At 35.3% G+C, this 24,443-nt stretch overlaps 1 protein-coding gene and 1 pseudogene across 1 annotated transcript; both read left to right on the top strand.

Moving 5' to 3' along the window:
* The first annotated feature begins 837 nt into the window (after positions 1-837).
* On the top strand, positions 838-5,743 carry LOC141612601 (protein CNGC15b-like; annotated as a pseudogene).
* An 8,496-nt stretch (positions 5,744-14,239) lies between these two features.
* LOC141610659 (BEL1-like homeodomain protein 8) lies at positions 14,240-19,871 on the top strand. Its single transcript, XM_074428856.1, is given in 6 exon segments — positions 14,240-14,335; positions 15,127-16,108; positions 17,667-18,061; positions 18,145-18,205; positions 19,270-19,678; positions 19,681-19,871. Coding segments are annotated over 5 exon segments (1,845 nt in total). The 5' UTR covers positions 14,240-14,335; positions 15,127-15,169; the 3' UTR covers positions 19,722-19,871.
* The last annotated feature ends 4,572 nt before the right edge of the window (positions 19,872-24,443 follow it).

Below are 24,443 nucleotides of genomic sequence, written 5' to 3'. Positions count from 1 at the left end.
TTATAATCAATCTATTTCGACATCTCATTACTAGTCTAAATAACATCATTTGTCTCCAATTCAACTTATTTCCCCACCAAATTTAACCATATAACAATTCTCGCCATTTAACTTAAATTCAACTTGATTCCGTTTGGAGGTCAGATGTGTCCAAATACCATGGACACGGCTCAAAATACCATGGACACGTGTCGGACACGTGCCGAAATAAAAGATGAAAGTTAGACACGGCTTTACAAGTGTCCGACACGTTTTGACGTGTGTCCGACGAGTGTCGTGTCCGACACGGGTGTCCGACACGGGAACGCCGATTAGGAGGAGTGTCCGTGCAACCTAGTGTACATCCCCATACCTTTGAAGTGCAGAATCCGAATCATTTGTTTACCATTTGTATTTGTTATAAGCGTTATTTTAATCAAAGGTAAACAAATGATTTGGACGGACTGACTACTTGTTAGTTGTTTTAAAGACACTTTAAAACGAAGCCATTTACTTAAATTTCATGTTTTTGTACTTTCTTAAATCTTACAGGTTTCCGACTTCACCTCTCCAGGTATTCATCACCTTTCAGGTCTAGTAAGTCTAGTTCTTATTGTTTTGCAACAAAGTCATAGTTTAAGTCTAGTGGTTGTGAATTTGTTCATTTTTCCGTCCAATCTTCGTTGGAACGTATGTTATTCAAGGTCGATTAGAAGTTGGACACGGCCACACGGGTGCAAAAAAGGGTGGTATAGTACAAGCAAATTCTTAGTTAAGCCTCCTGTGTAACAAGTTATCGTACACTTTATCTAATGAGAAGTCGTGTTTTATTTCAGCTATAAGCTACTAGACTAAGGAATGGCTCACAAAAGTCACAATGATATTGAGATGGGAAACTTTGGAAATATTAATCATGCTACTCGTCATGTAATTTTAGATCCTGAGGGAAAAACGGTCCGAACATGGAACAAAGTATTCCTAGTAACGTGTTTAGTGTCGCTTTTTGTGGACCCTCTCTTCTTCTTGTTGCCGTATGTGGATGAGGCCGTTGTATGCATAGTCGACGACAGTGTAAAGGTGAAGCTGTTGCTGACAGTAATGAGATCAGTAGCTGATCTCTTGTACGCGGTTCAGATTTTTATCAAATTTCGTACAGCTTATGGTGTGTCTTTATCCTCAACATCTTTGTTTGGTAGGGATATTCTTGTGTTTCGCCCTTTGCAGATTGCGGTAAATTACCTTAAGAATGGCTTTTTCATTGACCTTGTTGTCGCTCTTCCTGTTCCTCAGGTATCAAACTTTTACGATTGTTATATTTTAAAGAGTTTTTTTTGTCAAAAACTACCTTTTATTTATGAGTATTTGTAAAAAAACTGTCTTATATTATTTTTCTTGTTTTAGACTACCTTTATTTTATTTTTGTTGGTAAAAAACTACCTATGCTGAAACTCCGGCAAGATTTGGTTGATTTAGCAATATTAATCTATCTCACATGACTTTGTTAATATAAAACAACAATGACCAACCGCGTTCAAACTACAATTTTACTTCCCACCAGCAAAATTTATGTTTTCATATTTCAATCATAATTACGAACATTTACTAAAGTTAAATGTAAGTGCATTATAACATCCCAAAATCCAGCATAAGTAACTTTCAAGAAAAAAAAAATCCAGCATAAGTAATATTTGAACATAAAAGAGTCATGAGAGATAGGTTAAAGCTGTAAAAATTGGCCAAATTGTCTAGACTCTTAGCGTAGGTACTTATTAACCAAAAATAAGGAAAACAAAGGTAGTTGATAACAAAAAAAAAAAATTATAAAGTAGTTATTTTACAAATACACCCAAATATAAGCACAAATAATATCTTACAACCAGTTGTATAATAGCATTGTACAACCGCCTCAAAATTGTTGAGCACTTACACAAAGTTGTTGAGTAATTTTACAAGTTATTGAGCTCAATATTTATTCTGTTAAGCTCAATAACTTTGTATCAAAGCAAAACTCGATAACTTTATACCAAAGCTCAACTACATTGAATAAGTTGTATATACAACCAGTTGTATAATACATTAACTGAAATATCACAAATAATATCTTACAACCAGTTGTATAATAGCATTGTACAACCGCCTCAAAAAACCCTATTTTAAAGTAGCAGTCAATCGATATAATTCTCCCCGCCATAAGCTCTCACGCAATGAGCGATGTTGTTATTTAGGTGATGATATGGGGACTCATTCCGAATTTGAGTGGATCAAAGACGAGTGCAAAATATGTGTTTCTGTTTATCCTGATATGTCAATACCTTCCTAGGCTTTTTTTGATATTTCCGCTATCATCCCAAATCGCCAAGTCTGCTGGTGTTGTTATTCAGACAGCTTGGGCCGGAGCCGCCTACAATCTGATACTGTCCATATTGGCAAGCCATGTAAGGTTTTACTCGTAAATAATGGCGTTGTATTTCATTTCATTGTCCAAGCCTGCTTAAAGAGCGGGCCATATGGACACGAGTCACAGGTAGAGTTGTTCAACTGTGCGCGCCAGCTTGGCCCAGCCCACATTACCGGGATGGGTTTTTAGCCCAGCCCAGCCCGCCCCTCTACCTGGGCTGGGTTCGGCCCAGCCCGCTAAAAATTCAAAAAACACTATATGGGCCGGACTCGGGCCACACATTATGGAGCCTAGCCTGGCACAGCCCAGCCCGACCCCTTTTTAGTACCGGGCCTGGGCCACAAATTGACAGCCCAGCCCACCCCAGTGTACGTCACTGGACGAGCCATAAAGAGCTTTATGCTAAGATTGCTAACTCGTCCAAGACCGAAAGTTTTAGGTCCGGTCTTCGGTCCACTAAGTTTTATTTTCGGTCTTTGGTCCGGTCCGGTTCGGTCTGGTCTTGTACCGATTCTCAGCCCCTTAAAGAGCGGGCCATATGGACACGAGTCACAGGACGAGCCATAAACAGCTTATGCTAACTCGTGAGTCGTGTTGATTTCAAAGGTGTTAGGAGCATGCTGGTTTCTTCAAGCAATTGCTCGACGGGAGCAATCTTTGGCGAGACGCGTGTGCGCTTGAGAGACAGTCATGTCAATACAGCTTCTTTGACTGCTCAACAGTTGATGATATAACCAGACAGAACTGGTATAAGTCGAGCAATATCAGTAACGTATGTGATCCTGGTAAAAATCAGTACCCATTTGGCATTTTCGGTGAAGCTCTGACATCCAAAGTTACTTCGTCACCATTTTTAAACCGATACTTCTATTCTCTTTGGTGGGGTCTCAAAAACTTGAGGTAATGCATCTCTCATTATCCTTCCACATCATTTGTTCGGCAGCTTAGAGTGATAGATGAACCGTTAGTCCGCACAGGCTCCCTCATACCGTGTGCTGAATTTCCACTTCCTGAGTTATTGGAGGCTGTCAGGATTTGAACCTGTGACCTTTGGTCACACTGACTCTGATACCATGATAGATGAACCATCTCAACCAAAACGTGAACTCATTAGTTTACATCAATATGTGCAGTTCTCTTGGACAGGGTCTTCTAACAAGCACCTCTATCGGAGAAATAGTTTTTGCAATCGTAATTGGGATCCTCGGATTAGTTCTGTTTGCACTCCTAATCAGCAATATGAAGGTAAATTAACAGTAATGTCGAAAAGGCTATCGCTGATTTTATTGCAATTGCCTTAAAAAATGGTCATGTTGTGAGATGATTTCAGAAGTACCTGCAATCAACAACAATGAGACAGGAAGAATGGAGAACGAAACGAAGTGACACAGAGCAGTGGATGCATCACAGACAGTTGCCTCAGGAACTACGACAGTCAGTGCGGAGACACGAGCAGTACAAATGGGCTGCTACTAGAGGTGTCGATGAGGAAGCTCTTCTAAATGGCCTTCCGCTTGACTTACACAGGCAAATTAAACGCCATCTTTGCCTTGACCTTATATGCCGAGTGAGTATCGAACTAAATTCTCAAATATGATACTGTCAGGTTTGAAACCAGTAGGTAGGCCTATCAAATGGGTTATTCGGGTCGGGTCACATTGCGTCGGGTCAATAACTTATCAAGTCATTTTCGGGTTGGATCATTTTTGGATCGGGTCATTTTGGGTCGGGTTAATCTGGGTCGTTTGGGTCATTTCAAGTCATGATTTTACCTTAATTAGGTCATTTCGGGTCACTAAAATCGGGTCGGGTCGGTCGAGTCACTTTCGGGTGATGCATTTCGGGTCATTTTCGGGTCTCGGTTCAGCCTTATTGGGTCGGATCAGCTTTGTCAGGTTTACTAGACTATACAACTAGTTGTATTGCTTGTATAGAACAAAACCTTAGCTTTATATTTATAATGTGTTTATTTGAGCTTAGACCTATAGATTATAAGCTTTGTTTAAAAGAATCTGAGCTCTATTATAAAAATATTGAACTTAAAAAATTATAATGAAACTCAAAAATAATACTATATATGATCTCAATTAAATTTTAAATTTTTACATCAAAAAATAAAAAATTATAAGAACTCGAAAAAAATACACATAAACTGCAACTAGTTGTATAATAGTATTTGTGGTCACAGGTCCCGTTTTTTGCTGGCATGGATGAGATGATACAAGACCTGATAATAGAGAGACTGAAACCGGTTTTATACACAAAAGGCGCATTACTAGTAAAGGAAGGGCATCCGGTTAGCGAAATGATATTCATAATCCGAGGCAACCTTAATTCATTCAACACTACTGCTGAACAACCGGGGATGTTCAACTCGTGTTTTATCGGACAAGGCGATTTTTGTGGTGATGGACTACTACATTGGTCTATTGATCCACGCGCCAGTCTTACTCTCCCGATATCTCCTAGAACAGTTCAGGCCGTCTCAGAGGTTGAAGCATTTGCGATCACTGCACAAGACTTGAGACTTGTTGGTCTACAAACAAGGTTGCATCAGGATCAGTTTAGGTATAAATTTAGATTTCATTCTCATCAATGGAGAACATGGGCTGCCTGTTTTATTCAGAGGTTTTGGCGCAGGCACAGGAAGCGGAGAAGTATCGAAAATAATGACATTAGCATAAGGATTACAATAACTTAAAAGTCTCAATTTCGACTGATGTTCTTGTATGAGTCTGTTGTAAGCTAGAAGGCTCAAGTAATCGAATTGTCAAAGTTGCTATTTCATAGGTAACAAAATAAGCTATTTAGTTGGTTTTTCGCAAAAGTGGTAATTAAGCCCCTTAACTTTGTTCAATTGTGAAATTAGGCCCCATAAGTTTTATTTAGAGCAATTAAGCCCCTTAAGTTCCACCAAAAGTGAAATTCAACCCCATTTTCTTAATTTTCACCAAATTCTTAAATTAAAATCACTTTTAATACAATTTATCAAATATAAAATATTTTGTTTTATAATTTTAAAACTTTTATATTTATATTAAATATTGAGATTTTTTTTTGGAATTTTATAGTATATAGACAATTTATTAGTTTATATGTATGAATACACTATATAAATTATAAACAATTTACTAAATATGTATGTAAAAGTTTTCTTCAATGATTAATAAATTATGTAGAAATTCGTAAATTTGCAATTAGTAATTTTTAGTATTTAATAAATTATTTAATACTAATATAAAATGTTTTTAGTTAAAAATTATTGTGAAAATTTTAAAATCGGGGTTGAATTTCACTTTTGGTAAAACTTAAGGGGCTTGATTGCTTCAAATGAAACTTGTGGGGCCTAATTTCACAATTGAACAAAGTTAAGGGGCTTGATTTACCACTTTTCTTACCTTAACAAAAAAAAATAAAAAAAAGGGGGGGCTATTTGGATTCGATTCGTTACTATTCTAAGCATTGTCGATGCAATGATTATTGTTAAAAGATACTCCGTTTGTATGGTATATGTAAATATAAATGTTAAGTTTCGTTATTGAGCATGGCCTGCGCCTATCAAAAGGTGCAATTTTATAAGTTCAAGGAGGTTTCATTCTAAAATCAATTGGCAATGGTTAGAGTAACTTTTCGGTTTATAAATTCAGGAATCGGGCTTGTACTCAAGGCCCGTCTCATAATGAACTGTTGTGTAGCTGGGCCTTGGGCCGTGAGAGCAAAACATAGTTCGTTTTTCCTCCCAAGTAAATATGTTTGGTTAAGATACTTGGAAAATAAGTTTATGTTTTAGACTTTTGGGTGAAAATTACCGGTAAATAGATTATACATCCGAATATCTGATGTACTACCGTCAGTTGTATAGTTTCTGAGTATCATTTTTGAGTTTTGTTTTAAAAATTATGAGTTTTATTATTTAGTTTCTGAGTTCATTCACCTAAACATTAAACTCAAAAAATTACAATAAAACTTTAAAACATTACATATAAAGTTAGTGAAATTGAGTTTTAACGAAAAAATAAATAAAAATCTAACTTATAAATTTTAATAAGCTAAAAAATATACACATATACTCAAAAAAATTAAAGTTTGAGGTAATAAACTCAGAAAAAATACACATATGCTCAAAAGACAAAAACAAATAAAGTTTGAGATAGTATATCCGATGTATGCTCTTTTTTTCGAAAAATATACTCGTAGTTCACATTTCCTCAAGATTATTTATGGATACTAATCAATGTGCAACAATAAACATTCAGGCCGGCTTATATTAGGTCGGGTTAATTCAGGTTCTAGTCCAGCTCGGTTCTTGAGTTCGAGTGTCGGGTTGGGTTATTCGGGTTGAGTCATTCAGGTCGGAAGACCTAGCGTAATTGACCTGACCCGAATGACCCGATCCAAAATAACCCGACTTGAATCTTTATTGTTGTAAACTGATTATTATATTACTCATGAATAAGTTGATAGCTGAACCGAAAATGACTTAAATTCGAAAGAACTTAACCTAATTACAAATTCGACCAAATTGACCCGTTTGCTACGTCTACGGTCCGCACTATGTTCATGTACTCCTTCCGTACCAGACCAAAGGTAACACTTACTATAAACGGACGTACCACACCAAAGGTAACATTCTTTATTTGGCCCACAAGCCACAACATAATTACCAAGTTATCCTTATCAATTCATGGACTATACAACCAGTTGTATATGTTGTACCGTGTAGAATATGAGCTTTGTGTCAAAGTATCCGAGCTTTATATTAAAGAATATGAGCTTTATTAGAAAGTATTGAGTTCATCCATTTAGGCATTAAAAACATGAACTTTAAATTAGCTCAGAAAGAATACACATAAGCTCGGATTCTTATACTTGGTTGTACCATGCTTATGGTACAACTGGATGTATAATCCTATTTGTGTATCCTTATACACATATGATATTTACACAAAATGTCATTACATACCTCACCTACCAACCCACAATTAAACCCACAATTACATACCTCACCTATTTTTTTTCCTCTTTACCCTTTCTTTTTCCACTTTTTCTTAAATACTCCAATTTTCCCTACGTTACCTTTGGTGTGGTACGGAGGGAGTATATGATTTGTCTAGACTCTTAGGCCCTGTTCTTTTGGACTTAAAGTCACTTAATATAAGTTCACTTCAGATTCTATAAGTTCTGTTTAGTTCAGTTCATATCCTATAAGTTCAGTTCAGATTCTATAAGTTGATTCGATTCGATTCGGATCCTATAAGTTCGATTCGATTCGAGATCCTATAAGTTCGATTCAGATCCTATACCTCACTTAATTTAAGTTCGATTCGAATCCTATAAGTTCGATTCGAGATCCTATAAGTTGATTCGATTCGAGATCCTATAAGTTCGATTCGATTCAGATCCAATAAGTTGATTCGAGATCCTATAAGTTAAGTTGATTGATTCGAGATCCTATAAATTTAATTCAGTTCAGATCAGATAAGTTTCAGTCCAAAAAAACAGGGCCTTAGACTCTTGACCCTTGACTCTTGATTGCCTAGTCCATAAGGTTGAGGCTGGCACATCCAAGTAATTATAAAGGAGAATGAAGGGTAAAAAAGGAAAGAAGAAAAAGGGTAGGCCAAAGCAGTAAACAGTGAAAGAAGAGTAGAGGGCTAGAATGCTAGCTAGGTAGCCTGACAACGGTGTAGGTTATCAAGTTTATTTGACTGATGTGATTGCATGACGTCCCCACTTCTTAACCGTACCCTCATTACTCCTACAAACAAATTTAATACACCATCCCTCTTACAAGTTTCCGTATATTTGAAAATACCCGTCTTAAATTTAAAACAATTACATAAAATAAATTAGATAAAAATATGTATTATAATTAGTAAAGATGTTGTCTTGTTTATGCAAATAAAGTATGGGAGTGTGCCTTCGAGTTTTTCAGTTTTCTATGTTGTACCCTTACTTTTTTTACATTCTACATTGTATCCCTAAACTCCTTAGTTATTTCTCTATCATGACCTTCTTTAACTCCCCTTAGCTTTATCATTATCAAACAACCTTATTTTGACCTTTACTTATGGCTCATTAATGTTGTATCACCTTCCTATGTGAAAAGCGTCACAAATCATTTTTAATAAACATAAACTATTATTAAAAACTCCAGTTATGATTCATGAAATGATAATGGAAAAATGATTAATTTTTAGTTAGATTCGTATATTATTTGTTGGGTTAATAGGTAATTCGGCGAATTAATAAGTAGATGAAGATGTTATCAAGTAATTTGAATGGTAAATAAATGATTTAATAGATCAATTAAGAAACTAGCATATCAAAAACAATAAATAAGGACATGACATAGACTAAATTTTAGAGTTCAAGGGTACACAATAGAATTTCAAAAATATAGGGATACACCATAGAAAACCGAAAACCTCGAGGGTACACCGTAGAATATCCCATAAAGTATTAATTGACATATTTTAAACTTAAAACAAATATTTTATCTTGAGGATGACCTACTCCGAGTCTCCGACCAACTTATCTCAACTTTTTTGATAAATACAGAATTTAAAAGGAGGAATTATTGTCTCATTTCAAAAGAGATGAACATATACTCCCTCCATTCAACTCCACTATGCATGTTTCTCTTTTGCACACTATTTACAAGCGGAAATTTAACTTTAATTTTCTCTCGATATATAAGTTAAAATATATTCATGTGAGATATTATTTGATTCGTCTTTAAATGTACATTAAAAATATCTAACTTTAGCTAATATTATTTACCGCGTAAAAGTCACGTTGACAAACGTGATAAAGCAAACCTCTAAAGTGGAGTTGAATGGAGGGAGTATATCATAAACAAGTTATTTTATCGCGGCATGATAAACCGATTTCAGTGATAAGAAGTTACTTTTCGAAACATATCAGTTCATTGTATTATTCATTTCATTTACAACAATTGCTTAATTAATTATTTTCTTTTTTAGATCATCCCCAAGCAAGGTCAATTGTTTGGTCATGACCTTGCTTGGTCATGGTTAATGACCTAATTATGCTAATTAATTGGTGACCAAATGTGTGAATTTGTGACCAAATACAATAAAATGTCAATTTCTGAATTGTGACCATAATTGCATAAAATTGACCATTTTTGTGACCTCATATGTATCCAAATTCTATTGGTGGAACAATAAAAAAATAATAAAATTCTTATAAAAAGAGAACGTGGAAAATGATCGGATTGATGACCTAGGTCCTGACCATTTGCTCGGGAGTGTAAAGTAGGTCAAGATAAATAAAGTGAGATTAAGAGTAAAACCGGATTACGACAACTGCTTGAGATGGTCTTACAATGAAACATGAGTTAAATTAATGGGATTCAAACGGGAAGTGATTTATGCAAGACACTAAATGGATTTGTCCAAGGCAATCAGTTGTCCAAGACAATGACCATTTACACTAATTGTCTTGGACAAATCCTTTTAGTGCCTTGGATAAATCACTTGCCAATTCAAACTCATATCATAAGGCCATGGACAACTGATTGCCTTGGACAAATCCAAGGTACTTTCATTGTATTTGAACCATCTATAGCAATAGACGAATATAATCGTCTATAACAAGACTAATTGATTATAGATTACGTAAAAATTTTGTTAAATAAAATTGCTAACAAGTACTCTAAAATGGGGTAAAAAAACAGGCACAACATACTTTTTGTCATCCCATGTTATTAAGATATCTTAAATTTAGTTACATGGTTAATATTCAGTTCAGTTTCATCCAACTGACTAACTCGTTCTGGCGTAGGTCAAGCTCCCCCAAACCCACTAGACACGGATCACCTCATCACCGCAACCTAGTGTAACCTGTCGCAACTTAAACTAGGTCAGGACTCGGGATGCAATTGGACTCGTGATCAAGACTAGCTTGACCCAACCCGCGTCACTCTTACGTATAAAACAAACTGTAGGTCTTATATTCGACTTTCTTAAAGTGAACAACAAAAAGTGACCATTTTATATTTAGAGTAATTATTTTTTATCGTAAAATGGTAACATTTATATCGTAGACCATGGTCTTTTACAAGATTTGCTCCAAAACCAACCCAACAAGTCTCTTTTAAGACAGTGGTATCTGTCTTAAGCTTAAAACGAGTTAAATACATATAACTTGTTTATTTAAGGATGTATCGGAAAAATTGGAAAAACAATATATTATTTATCTTTTATACTCCATAGTATGCAAGTGGTATGATAATTGACCTATTTTCAACTTAATACGATAATATCGTCTTAAATAAGAATTTATGAAAGCAATTATGTAGATAGTGTGTAAAAATGAGCAGCCTTATTATAGTAAGATGAATACGAAGTAGATGATTAAGCAAAGAATAAGTAAAAGTGATAATATCGGATGTACAGAGAAGCAAAAGATATGATCAGGTAGTTTTACAGTTTTACTGGTGCAAATATAGGGCAGAAGAGGGTGACGTTAACTTGCATAACTTTTTATTTTTACTGATGTAATTATATCTGTGTGTTTGTACTACTCATATTTTTCACGCTGCCCAACGTAATTGAACTCTTTTTTTTTTCTTTTACTGCCAATTATTTGTTGGTAATATCAAAAGCTTGTCTCCCAATTAAGTTAACTAGCAGTAACTTCAATGAAGACAGATTGGATAAAAGTTTCACTTTAATTATTTTCTGATCCTTCATTTACTCTTTTTACCACTATACTTGACAACTTGTTCTTCTTGATACCTCTTGCACGAACGAATAATCTTTTTGGTTATTTGGAACGGAACTAAACTGAACAATGTAAAGCTGAGTTAAGCTAAGCTGCGGTATATTTAGATCAGGTGAAGAGTAATTCGTTATATCATCGAGTTGCTTTTACTTTTAAGTTATTTTGCTTTTCCAAAATTTTTAGATTAATTTAATGGTCCGAGAGTGTTAGTTATTGTCCAAATGGAATTACTCGAAAATATTATATAGGTTATATGAGATTTCATCATTAAAAGTGAGAATAAGTTTCGAACATATGTAAATAGTAAATATTGTTTATTTCCCGTAAAATCAGAGTTTTGAGCAATTTATTTTTTGATGAGGTCCAAATTTTGGAAATCTTATTCCAAAACAATTTATTAGTGGGATTGTACATAATCCATTTTCATCAACATATTATATTGCACAACTACTTTCTCAAAATAATACGAGTAGTTTATCACGAGTTACATCTTACTAAAACATGTTCTGTTGTACATAATTCATTTTCATCAACAAATTGCACAACTAGATTCTCAAAATCACGATTAGTTTATCACAAGCTACATCTTACTAAAACATGTTCTGTTGTACATAATCCATTTTCATCAACATATTGCACAACTAGTATCTCAAAATAACACGACTAGTTTATCACGATTCACGACCCACGAGTTACATGTTACTAAAATATGTTATGTTGTACATAATCCATTTTCATCAACATATTAAACAACTAGCTTCTCAAAATAACACGACTAGTTTATCACGAGTGACATCTTACTAAAACATGTTCTGTTATACTGGAACAATCTCAAATAAACCGAACTAAACTTAAAGAATCGATATATAAAAACATGAGCTAATAATGATAATTTCTTATAACCATGACAAAAATTGTACCTCTAAACTAAAAAAATGTTTTATCAATAAAAATGCAATTTTTTTTAAAAAAAACGTACAAAAAGATACAAAGTTCCAAAATAGAACCACATGCAAATTAAACTAAAACAATTCATACATTACTAGTCACTTCATGAATGAGGTTCTGGCAAAATGACCGAAACAAGAAATTAGGATTTTCCCAAAAAAGAAATAGTCCAGAACTGAGAAATATAAAGGAGAAAACGTCACGACATTGAAAATAAAATCTGAGTTATATATTATTATACAGAATAAATGGCAAAATAAGTAAATAATGTGAAATTATAAGTTAAAAATGGTATTTTCATGCATAAAATAATATAATGCGACCCACCATGTCAGCCCTTTACCTTTATAACGCAAAGTTAGCGTAAGAACATTTTTCTGCTGTCTCTCACTTATGAGGTTATGACTTATGACTATGTATGTCATTTAATAATTGTATGACTACGTACGTTTCATGTTATTAATTCTAACGTAAAACAAATTACTTGGCCTAGTGCCAACGGTGGTGGAGTTAGGGGATAGCAAAGAGACAACGACACTTATTTTCTCATGGATTAATTTTTTGGAGTTTTTTCGAGTGTAACTTATATCATTATTAATTCGTTCACCTAAAATTTTTCACCTTCTAAACTTGAATCTTGGCTCCACTAGTGAGTACCACCAATAAGTATAGGGCATATTTTGAAGTACTAGATTTAGTGTACAAACATATGTATACTAGGTTAATTCTCTTTTTATTATGACGATAAACTCTAACTCAACAAGGTATATGAATTCAGTATATGCTATTCGTATAAGGGTTTTAACCTAACTTTTCTGAATTATTAGTAATGGTTAATCAATTGAGCTTGTGAGTTCATATGGTTCACTTATAACACCACCGCTTGTCCAAACTGAACTATCAACTTTAAAAAAAAATTCTTTGTATATTTGTAAACAATGTTGCTTAAGCCATATTTTCTTAGGTTGAAACTCTTTAGGCTGAATTAAGCTAAATTAAACTTAACTAATTAATTTATGAGACCTAAACTTAACTTAATCTCCTTTAACTTAACTAGGACTTTATCAAAACTGAACTTAAGTAAAAAAGTAATATCTTAACTAAATCAAATTGAATTTATAAGTCTTGCCTTGGATTAAAATTAACTGCAGTGAAATTAAGTGTTTAAAAAGAGACTTAATGTGTCTTAAACTATATACTTTCCCGCTTAATTTCAATTCATTTCAGCTTAACTTAGCTTCAATAATTCAGTTCATCAACTCTACTCAAATTAACTCTTAATTATATTATTTTCAGCTCACATTCAGTTTAATTCAACGAATTATAACTGACTTCAATTTAATTAAATCCTATTGATCATTATTGTTCAGTGGCTCAAAGTCTACTCAACTTGTTTTTTTAATTCAACTCACTTTAACTTTGTTTAATTCAATTTAATCCGCTTCACTTCACTTTTGTTTAGTTTATTTAGCTCAATTCAGCTCAACTCACCTTCATTTAGTTCAACTCAATTTTTTTCATTTCAACTAAACTCCTTTATATTCAGTTTAATCCTTTCAACTCCGTCTCAGCCAAAAGAACAAATTTAATGAATATGAATAGTAGGAAGTAGTTAAGCACTAAATCGGAAATGAATCCTCTCCATTTCCTTTCTCTCCATTTCCTCTTACAATCTCTTTAAATAATAATTTCTCCTTTCACTCTCATTTTCCTTTATCTTTATGTGTAAATTTAGAACCGTTAGATGTTGTCCAAATGTGATCCGAGCCATTAATAGGAACTTGACTCTCCATTTCTTTTTAGAAAATGGAGAGAAAATGGGCTCCATAAAACCATACTACTATTCTAAATAAAAAACAATAATGCAACAAATAGTCCACAATTTATTCATGTACATGCCAAAATCTGTAGTAGAACTGTAGTAAAGAAGGAAACGTGTGGGTGACATATTTACCATATCCTTGAAAAATACCCACATAAATTATACGAACTGACTACACTCGATTTACTCCTCTTTCACTACCCAACTTCCTTCCTTCCCTTCTTTATTTTCTTCATTTTCCATTTTCTCCTAAACATACACTCCCTTCACACACCCACTTTCTTTTCTTACCTAACTCTTTTCCTTATTATTTTTCCTCCTATTTTTTAAATAAATAATTATAATTATTATATTAATACTTCATAAGTTCATATCATTACTTCATTGATCATTTCTTCTGTCATCGGAGCTTCCTTTCTGCTCTTCTACCTAGCTAGGTACGAATATATTCCTTCCGTCTCAATTATTTATTTACGTTTTTTTATTCTTTACGGGTATTTTATTCATGGAAAGAGTTCATCTTAAGCTTAAACGGTTTCAAATAAGATTACGATATTTAAGTTAAATGGTCCATTTTTTTCAAAAATGTGGAATTTTTATTGACTTGACTTGCTTTTGTTTTAAGTTAAATGGTCCATTTTTTTTTTTTTTTTTTTTTTTTTTTTTTTTTTTAAAGTTAGGTAAGAAAACTAGGTTGATCCTACTATTTCATCCTTTCGAATGAGGGAGGTAAGTTGAAGCCACCGGCTATCAAACCACCTGAAAGAGTGAAGTCAGCAACCTTGTTGACTTCACGAAAGCAATGTTTAATTATCATTTCATTTGAAGCATTGCTTTATTATTGTACAATTCTTGAAAGTAGATCTAGTTTTTTTTATGCAAATTTGAGTGAAAAAGCATAAAATTTTTAGGGTTTGTACTTGATAATGATTGTCATTATGCTGAGCTGGCATGCTATTTTTTACTTTTTATCTTTTTTTATTCACTGTACTTGAATCTTTTTATCACTGTAATTTTTACCATACCATGATCTAATTATGAAGCTTTTATGGCTAATTTACTTTGAATTATCTTGATTTTTATATAATCATTAATTTGAGTTTAATAAACTTTTTTACCAACATTAAAAAAAAGTTTGATTTTCCCTTCCCATGCAAATAAAAGATTATATAATTTTTTTATGTTAATTAAATAATATCTAATCAATTTTTTTTTTAATAATTTGTAGGATTATTTTAAGAGGTAATTAAGAGATTTAAGGATATAATTAAATGGAAATGAGCAATGATTATATGCCAGAGTTGCATGTAGCACAACAAAGGAGAAGAGATAAATTAAGAGTTCAACAATTACAAGATTTACATCACAGTAATAATTTTCACCATCATATTACAACTAATAATAATTCTACTATGGTTTACCCCTCGGAAATGTTACATTTTACTGGTTCACAATCGACATCGTATGCTAATATTCACCCGTCACGGTTTGTCGCACCGTCTAGCTCCGATTCTTGTGATCCTCAACCCCTGCAAGGTTGTGATAATTGGGTTTCAAGTTATTATAATAATAATAATAATAATAATAATAATAATAATAATAATAACAATAATAATAATAATAATTCGGAAGTTTCGTTAGCGGCTCATTATTACCATAGCGGAGTTAATGGATGGGAGAATGGTGGGATTGAGTTGCCTTTACTACCGTCATTTGTTAGTCAAGGTGCTAATATTGCAAGTACTCATACTCATCACGGGTTGTCGCTTTCGTTGTCGTCTAATCAAATTTGTGAGATGCATCAATTGAGTGAACCGCGGGAGCTTAAGCCGGTTATTGAACCGGGGAGTATGATTTCTTCTGTGGTCAAGTTGGATTCAGGAAAAAGTCAAATTCAAGATGTTGGAGGGAATTCTAACAATCATTTGTATCGAAATGTTGGGCCGCTTGGGCCTTTTACGGGTTATGCGACTATAATGAGGGGATCCAAGTTTTTGAAACCGGCACAAATGATTTTGGATGAGTTCCTTACATCAGCTGGGTTGAGACATGTAAGAGAGAGTGAAGAAGTTGAGAGCGTACCAAATAGTATTGGTTTGGGATCTAAGTTTAATGGTTCTAATGATTTGAGTAGTGGGAGCGGGTCTGGTGAGTCGTATCGACCAGATTGTAGCGAGAAGAAGGCTAAGCTTCTTCACATGCAAGAAGAGGTTTGTTTCGATGCCCCTCGTCTTTTAATGTTGTTCTTGACAAGTACGATATACTTTGGTTATTGCTTTGAATTACAGTAGTAATGAGCTGAGCATGGCAGATGCATTATTTGATTGGTATAGACAACGTACGAGTATTTATTTTGGGGAATAGGTTTTTTGTCTATGTTCGCTTGCTATTATTTTCGATTGTGTTGACGACATGACCTGGTATCCTTGTGAGGAGCATGGCAGATGCATTATTTTGATGGGCATAGACATGATGTACCGTGTACGGAGTATTTATTTTCACAAATTCTCGTTATAGATAGGCATATCCATCTATAAGAAGAGACGGGTCGGATCCCTCTCACAAAGAGACAACTTGGAGGGCAAGTGGAAACCAGTGGGTTACCATTTGGCCTCCCACTTGCCTCTTTATGAGAGGGATCCGACCCGTCTCTCATTATAGACGGATATCCCCCGTCTATAATGAGAGTAGCGTTTTTTACTATGCTAGCTTGCAATTATTTATGGTTGTGTTGGAAATATGATCTGGAATCGTACAATGTCGATTATGGTCTACGGATAATAAGCTTGTAGTGACTTGTGGTCTAGGATGTTTCCGAGTCTTTTCCAATGGTGAAAACTTTTACTAAACCCTCTTCGATCTTAATGGTACAATGACCTTCTTCCTTGTTTTATTAACAAACGATCATTCCATTAAGCGTGTATCTCTTTTATTGGTTGTACGTTATTACAAGTTCATATAATGGACTGATTTTGCTATGGCGTCTCTTACTCTCGTCATAGATATGCATGGTATTTATTTGCTACTATATTTGTCTCTTTTTATTCATCAAATCCATTTTTTTGTATATATTTTCTGTAAAACGTTGGAACTATTGTATATTCTAAGAAGATAGTGGTCATAGTTTGGAAATGCACACGATCATCTTTGAGCTCCATTAGTTTGGAAATGCACACGATTCATGATGCATTACTTCGTCAATGTATAGACCAAACTCATGTCCAATCCCTAGATTGTATGACCTTAGCCAAAGGAGTTGCGTATTTGATAAAAAAAAAAAGAGCTTAAACCTTGAAATACGGATTTGTTAGCAAGTTTACACGTTTATGATAAAAAAAAGAGCTTAAACCTTGCTAAGTTATATGGAGTCGTAATTTATGGTAGAAGGTTGTATAACTTGTGTGTTTCTCTAAATCATCGAGATATTTAGAGGCATTACCCGTTTTTGTTTTATCATTGAGAATGTTCTTCTCTATCTATGTTTTGTCAGCCGACCCCAAATCATTTTGGGATTAAGGCGCTGATGTTTTTGCATCTATCGAACTCCTTACCATTGTTTGGTGGCTGTATTATATTCTTTCATCACATTTCAATTACTAGTTGATTATTACCGAGTAATTTCATGATTCTGTCATAGTTATGTTGTCTCGTACATCCACATGAGTCCGGTCCTTGGATTTTTACAATTGTTACATGATTACACCGATACTTTCTTTGATGTGTTCCTCTATTCGATTTTAGTGCTGATTTTTTTTCCGATGTTTCAAGGTATGCAAACGGCACAAGCAATACCATCAACAGATGGAAATGGTGATGTCAGCTTTTGAATCGGTCCCAGGACTAAGTAATGCAACACCTTATATCTCGCGCTCACTGAAGGCTATCTCGAGGCACTTTAGGACTATTAAAAATGCAATTTCAGACCAACTCAAGCTCATTAAGAGAGCCCTTGGCGAAGATCTTTCTACTCCTACGAGCTACATGAAGGGTGGTGATTGTAGTTCAAGGTTCGACCATAACTGTAATAAGAAAGCAAAAACCAGTGTGATTGGTGGGGCCGGCTATGGGGGTCAACAAAACCATATTTGGAGGCCACAACGAGGGCTTCCAGAGCGTGCTGTTTCCGTTCTCCGTGCTTGGCTATTCGATCATTTTCTTCATCCGTGAGTTTCCACTTCATTGTCGTTTTATTAGTTTTACAGCAGTAAATCTGGTGAAGTCTTGATTTGTATCCGTGTGCTTGCAGTTATCCAACAGACTCGGATAAACAAATGCTGGCCAGTCAAACAGGTTTATCGCGAAACCAGGTAACTAAATCGTCTCAAGGAATTAAATGACAAACTCCGTGGAATTTATTTGTGACGTTGCTTTCCTTTTTTGGTCACCTTTCTTTATTCTCGATTTAAATTCTAAGTTTTTATAAAAGAAATCCGGACTTCGATTTTAAAACCTATAAGTTTACCTAGTTTACCTAGCTTTTGTATTATGTTTCACTCCCCTTTTGTTTTTCACTTTTTTTTTTTTCCGTATTTTTGAGGTGTGCGTTCACCCATGGACGGTTCTTAAGGATGATTCATGTTAGCAGACCCCAAATCATTTTGAGATTAAGGCTCTAATGTTGTTGTTTCATTATTTTGGGAATTTTAGGTGTACATGCCGGGAAAATTTTTCCTCACGGTCACACTTAGTATAACGAGAAATGTAAGATCACGGTCTAAAGGTGGTTCACTGGTTTGGTGTAAGTTTGCTCCATGATATACAACTATGAATGTACTTCCACTGTCAAAGTGTCGAGTTAAAACCCAAGAACCCGAGCATACTTACCCTCCCACTCAAAGAATCCTAGATGAGTCGTCAAACAACTCTAAATAGTATTTTTTGTGGTGTTGACCAGGAGTATTACTTACCGACAGCCTCCGAAGTTTTGTTTTTTCATTCGCAAGAGTCAAGAATCGAACCCAACCCCTAACCACTTGTTAGAAGTTATTAATAGGAATAAATATAATAGTTTGGCCTCAACCATCACCTTAAAGGTTGATTTTGATTGAGATGGTTCATCTATCATGATATCAGAGCCAGTGTGACCAAAAGTCACGGGTTCGAATCCTGGCAACCTCAATATCTCCTCAAAAACTCACGAAGTGGAATCTGGTATGGGGCACTAACCACTCTTCTAACCCTACGGGCATTTGAGTGAGGGAGCGTAATAGGAATAATTATAATACTTGGGTCTCAACTCTCAACCAAAACCCTATAAAAACTCGATATTCAATTTCTTTTTGCGCAATCATGATATAAAAACTCTGTTGCATGCTGGATGTATCGAACGATTTCTTGATAAAATGATTGATTGGGTTTATATCATGTGCAGGTATCTAATTGGTTCATTAATGCAAGGGTGCGGTTATGGAAGCCGATGGTGGAGGAAATACACATGCTCGAGACCAAGGGCACAACTTGTTCCACACCGAGATCAAACCACAGACAGGCAGCTGTCAGTCATAAACCCGGTTGCAAACCTACTGTGAATGCAATAGACTGCTTGGAATCATCAAGTTACATGGAAGAAACCCGAGCTGTGTCCCATGCTGAACAGTTGCATCAAAAGAGTTCCAGGATCGAAAACCATCAAATACCTGCCAGCGTGGACGAGTCATTTATCGGGTTCTTGCCTTACCAAAGACGAGGGCTTGAGCTTGGAGGACTTGGAGCCGTGTCGCTTACTTTAGGACTTAGGCATGGTTCTGAGACTAGTCATCAGCAGCAATTGCAGCATCAATTTCAGCACCAAGGTATGCATTTTGGTGGTCATGTTATGCATGATTTTACGGGGTGATTGAAGTTTTAGGTGCATGGTCGAGTTGTGGCGGTGGTGAGTAGGTTTTAAGTTCCGTCATGTTGAATATTTTTATGAGAAATTGAAAGATGTAACAAATTATGAGCAAAACAACTCATTTAGACATTGTTGCAATAGTATGTATTAGTAGTAAAGTTTAAATTCAGCTTCCAAAGATGGAAGCAACGACCAATCAAACGACTGAAATTTATCTCGGAAATTTCAGAAGATTAATTCTGAAATGATGCTACTTTTGGGTTACTTTGTAGTCCTATTACCGGTGCTATAAGAGATTGTTGGCGTTGAAAATGAGTGAATTGTGGATAGGGGACGGCGGTTGGAGGTTTGGGAGTCAAGGAGGAGTTGATGTTTGTGTACATTGGTGGTGAACAAGTAATGATTATGAAATATTGGCTTGTTCAATGTGAGAGATTATTGGGTGAAGGCGGCGCGCACTAGGCTGCTTGGTCCGAGTAGGCCAATGCTCGGTAGCCTGGACACATTTGGCGGTCCAGAGTGAATTTAATGTGAACCGTAACGTAGAGTAGAGGTGTGCGCTGGGCCGGGTGGGTCTGGCAAACGGGCAGGAAGAGCTGGGCTGGGTCAGTGCGGCACTGGCACGGCATTAAATGAGACCCGGGCTGGGCCGGTCTAGTGTAGGGCCAGTTTTGTGTGGCACTAGATCGGCCCACTCAGTAGTGGGCTAGTGCCGGGCTGGGCCTCTAGTTTTTATTTTGTGTTTGGACCGGGCCAGGCCGAGGGAGTCGTGGCACTAGTCTGGCACTAAGGGATGACCGGGTTGTGTTGGGCTGTGCCGTGTGCTGACCGGGCCACCATTTTTTGGCCCATAGACCTGGGCTGGGCCGTGCTAGCCCGTCACGTTGCACACCTCTATTCCTCTAACTGTACGATGCTATCTAATCACTTCTGGTGTTGAACTCAAAGGCAAAGGCTTCTTTTTGTAGACTAAGAAGATGGAGGTTTTGCATGTAAATGCAACAATCCTTCCATCCAATGTCATATAATCGTATTATTACACTCTAGTACCTCCGGCTCTTTAGAAATGCCCCACTTTTTAAGGTTTGTGAAGATTATTATAATCAAATGGGGTAATTCTAAAGAATTGGAGGGAGTATTTTCGTAAACATTGTTCAATATGGAGTAGTAATTAATCGTTCTTTCATCCCAGGTATTTTTATGTCGTACAATATAGGTATGTATTTGCATACGAATTGTAAAGCTACCATTTTGGGTGATTTTACTCTCAATAAAAAAAATATAAGGAAGAAAATTACCGAAAAAGGACACTTGTCGTATAATGGACTACGTGCAAGGAAAAATACGGCATTTGAATTAATATGATATGATATGAAGGAAGTATATAATCGAGTTGAACATAGAAGAGACATTCATGTGACTCCATAGAGCGCTAAAGGTAAGGAAAAAAGGTGAAAGAAGGGGGTACGTCAAAGTTTGGATTAAATTTTCACAAAATCTCAATTGAAAACGGCACGTATCTGTCACTTTGGAGTGACGGATACCATTTCCTCTCACAAATAACCCAAATAGAGGAGAGAGGGAAGCACATGGGGGTGCCCCTACCTTGTCCCCCCTATCCGTTTTGTGAGTGACATTACCCGTCACTTGCTTCGACCCATCTTCAACAAAACTAACTGTTAAATTTTATCAATAATGGTTGTAAATTTGATGTGAAAATAAACCTAAGATCTGGTTCCCGCGCTCATAGCTAAACAGAGCCTTAGCCGCCGTGCCAGTAACACTACAATAATAGTACATGTCAAAGTACACATAATATGATATAAAATATTTCACAATTTAAATTACAACTTTTTTTAAGTATGAATTTCCATTATACTTGAAATTTCACACATACAAACACTAACAATAGAGCAAACAAACCACATCAACCTCACAAATATTACATTTTTCATCTACAAATACCTTCCACTTTTTTATTTATACACGAGTAAGAATTAAAAAGCAGGATTAAAAATACGATACTCATGTAAAAAAAACACGAGTAACGTATACTCGATATTACTTAAAATTCTTACGATATTAAATATGAAAGGTATTTCTGCAACGGAGGGAGAATATATATATTAAACATATTTAATACGGAGTAATATTTTTCCTTTAATTATTCCCTTCTACGGGACCAGGAGGGTTGTTATTGAAGTCTTGCCTAGGGATTTCATGGTGATTATCTGGTTTGTTACCTAAGTAACCATATTTCGGGTTGTCGTCGCCGTCTTCAACAAGCATTCTTTGCCTATTCATTTCATGGATAACAAAGAAATCTCTACCTTCTACTGCCATGCAAATGGTAGAGAGAATGATTAAGAAGATCATAGTTACTCCTAAAACCCTCATGTTTTTTGTTAAATAACAATGTGCTAAAATAAAAGTTTATTATAATTTGTGTATGGTAAACTGACTTATGATATGAGAGATTTAATTTAGTTCTCTAATTAAGACCACATTATGTATGATTATATAGAAAATTAAGCAAGCTAGCCTATATAGATCATAGTGGAAAATGATTTCATTGAATTAAATAATTGTAATTTTGTATTAGTGATATGTTGGGTCACCATAAAACGGGCCAATATTAAGTGGATGGTGCAAAATGTGAAAAAGAAGAATGATGGACTACAAGAAGAATTGTATGTCATGTCGATAGCAATAGCCAATAGGTTTTGGGATATTGTATGGACGGTCACTTTCGGGTCTTCTTCTTTTACAAACCGATATTATATGGACAGTCATTTTCGGGCCTTCTTCTTTTACAAACCGATATTGTATGGACGGTCACTTGCATTTATCATCCATGTAAGTAAAAAATATAATATAGTTCGCAGTATATTTTATTGTTTGTGGTAATAATTTGGAAAACCAAAAAAAAAAAAGTCATTAACATTGCTTGTGGGCTTAACTAAAAATAACAAGGAGTTACCCTATTCGATTTCAATCCCAAAAAACAAGTATTATAACATTTTTAACGGCCTCAAATGTCCTCTGTTGTTTCTCAAATTTTGTGATACCGCTTTGTCTGACCCAAGAAATCATTCGTGTGGTTTTCGGATATTTTCGTTCCGAGACCTTAAAATCTCAAAAAACGTGTATTATACAATTCAATTTGAGCCGTGCGGGAGGGTGTATGAGACGTTGTTTCTTTTTCTTCGGTTTTTCTACCAAGTGTGAAGGGTCGCTTGGGGAGTTACCCTATTCTATTTACACCCTAAAGAACAAGTATTATAACTTTATAACAGGTCTTCGTTTCCCGCCAAGACAGGTTTATCGCACACTCGCATGTCGCAACCTCAAATGTCCTTTGTTGTTTCTCAAATTTTGTGATGCCGCTTTGTCTGACCTGAGAAATCATTCGTCTGATTTTCGGACATTTTTGTACCGAGACCTTAAAATCTCAAGAATAGTGTATTATACACTACAATTTGAGTCGTTCGGAAGGCTGTACGAGGTCGTGTTTCCCTTTCTACGGTTTTTCTACCATATGGCAAAGGTCGTTTCAGGAGTTACCCAATTCGATTCCAATCCTAAATAACAAGTATTATAAAATTTTTAACGAGTCTCCAATTACCGCCCATGACAGTTTATCGCACATTGGCGGCTTCAAATGTCCTCTGTTGCTTCATAAATTTTGTGATGCCGCTTTGTCTGACCCGAGAAATCAGTCGTGTGATTTTCGGACATTTTTATTCCGAGACCTTAAAATCTCAAAAAACGTGTATTATACACTACAATTTTGTTAATCTATGTGCACTTCCCCCTTTGTCTCTATAAGTGAACCCGAACATCATAGTTTTCTCTATCATTGTTTATCATCGTTCTAATAATCACTAAACTTTTAAACACTTTAACCTTAGTCTCTTTCGTTAGTCTTAAAATCAACCCTTCACATTATATTGAACTAAACTAGTGTCTAAATAACTAATCCTTGAACCATAATAACCGTCCCTTGGGGTCGACAATCACATACACACGACACCCTCGTACACTTATGAGGAAACAAATATTAAAATTTGCAACAACATCGGCCTCAAATGTCCTCTGTTGCTTCTCAAATTTTGTGGTGACGCTTTGTGTGACCCGAGAAATCATTCGTGTGATTTTCGGACATTTTTATTCCAAGACATTAAAATCTCAAAAAACGTGTATTAAACACTTCAATTTGAGTCGTTCGGGAGGCGGTACCGGGATCGTGTTTCTTTTTCTCCGGTTTTTCTGCCATATGTCAAGGCTCGTTTCAGGAGTTACCCTTTTCGATTTCAAACCCAAATAACAAGTATTATAACATTTTTAACGAGTCTCCGATTAGTGCCCATGAAAGTTTATCGCACACTGGAGACCTCAAATGTCCTCTGTTGCTTCTCAAATTTTGTGATGCCGCTTTGTCTGACCCGAGAAATCATTTGTGTGATTTTCGGACATTTTTGTTACGAGACCTTAAAATTTTAAAAATCGTGTTTTATACACTACAATTTGAGTCGTTCGGAAGGCTGTACGAGGCCGTGTTTCTTTTTCTCCAGTTTTTCTACCATATGACAAAGGTCGTTTTAGGAGTTACCTTATTCGATTTCAATCCTAAATAACAAGTATTATATCATTTTTAACGATTCTCCAATTACCGCCCATGAAAGTTTATCGCACATTGGCGGCCTCAAATT

The sequence above is a fragment of the Silene latifolia genome, chromosome 11 (assembly GCF_048544455.1).
Source record: "Silene latifolia isolate original U9 population chromosome 11, ASM4854445v1, whole genome shotgun sequence".
Lineage (NCBI taxonomy): Eukaryota > Viridiplantae > Streptophyta > Magnoliopsida > Caryophyllales > Caryophyllaceae > Silene > Silene latifolia.
This window is presented reverse-complemented; position numbering and strand designations above follow the sequence as displayed.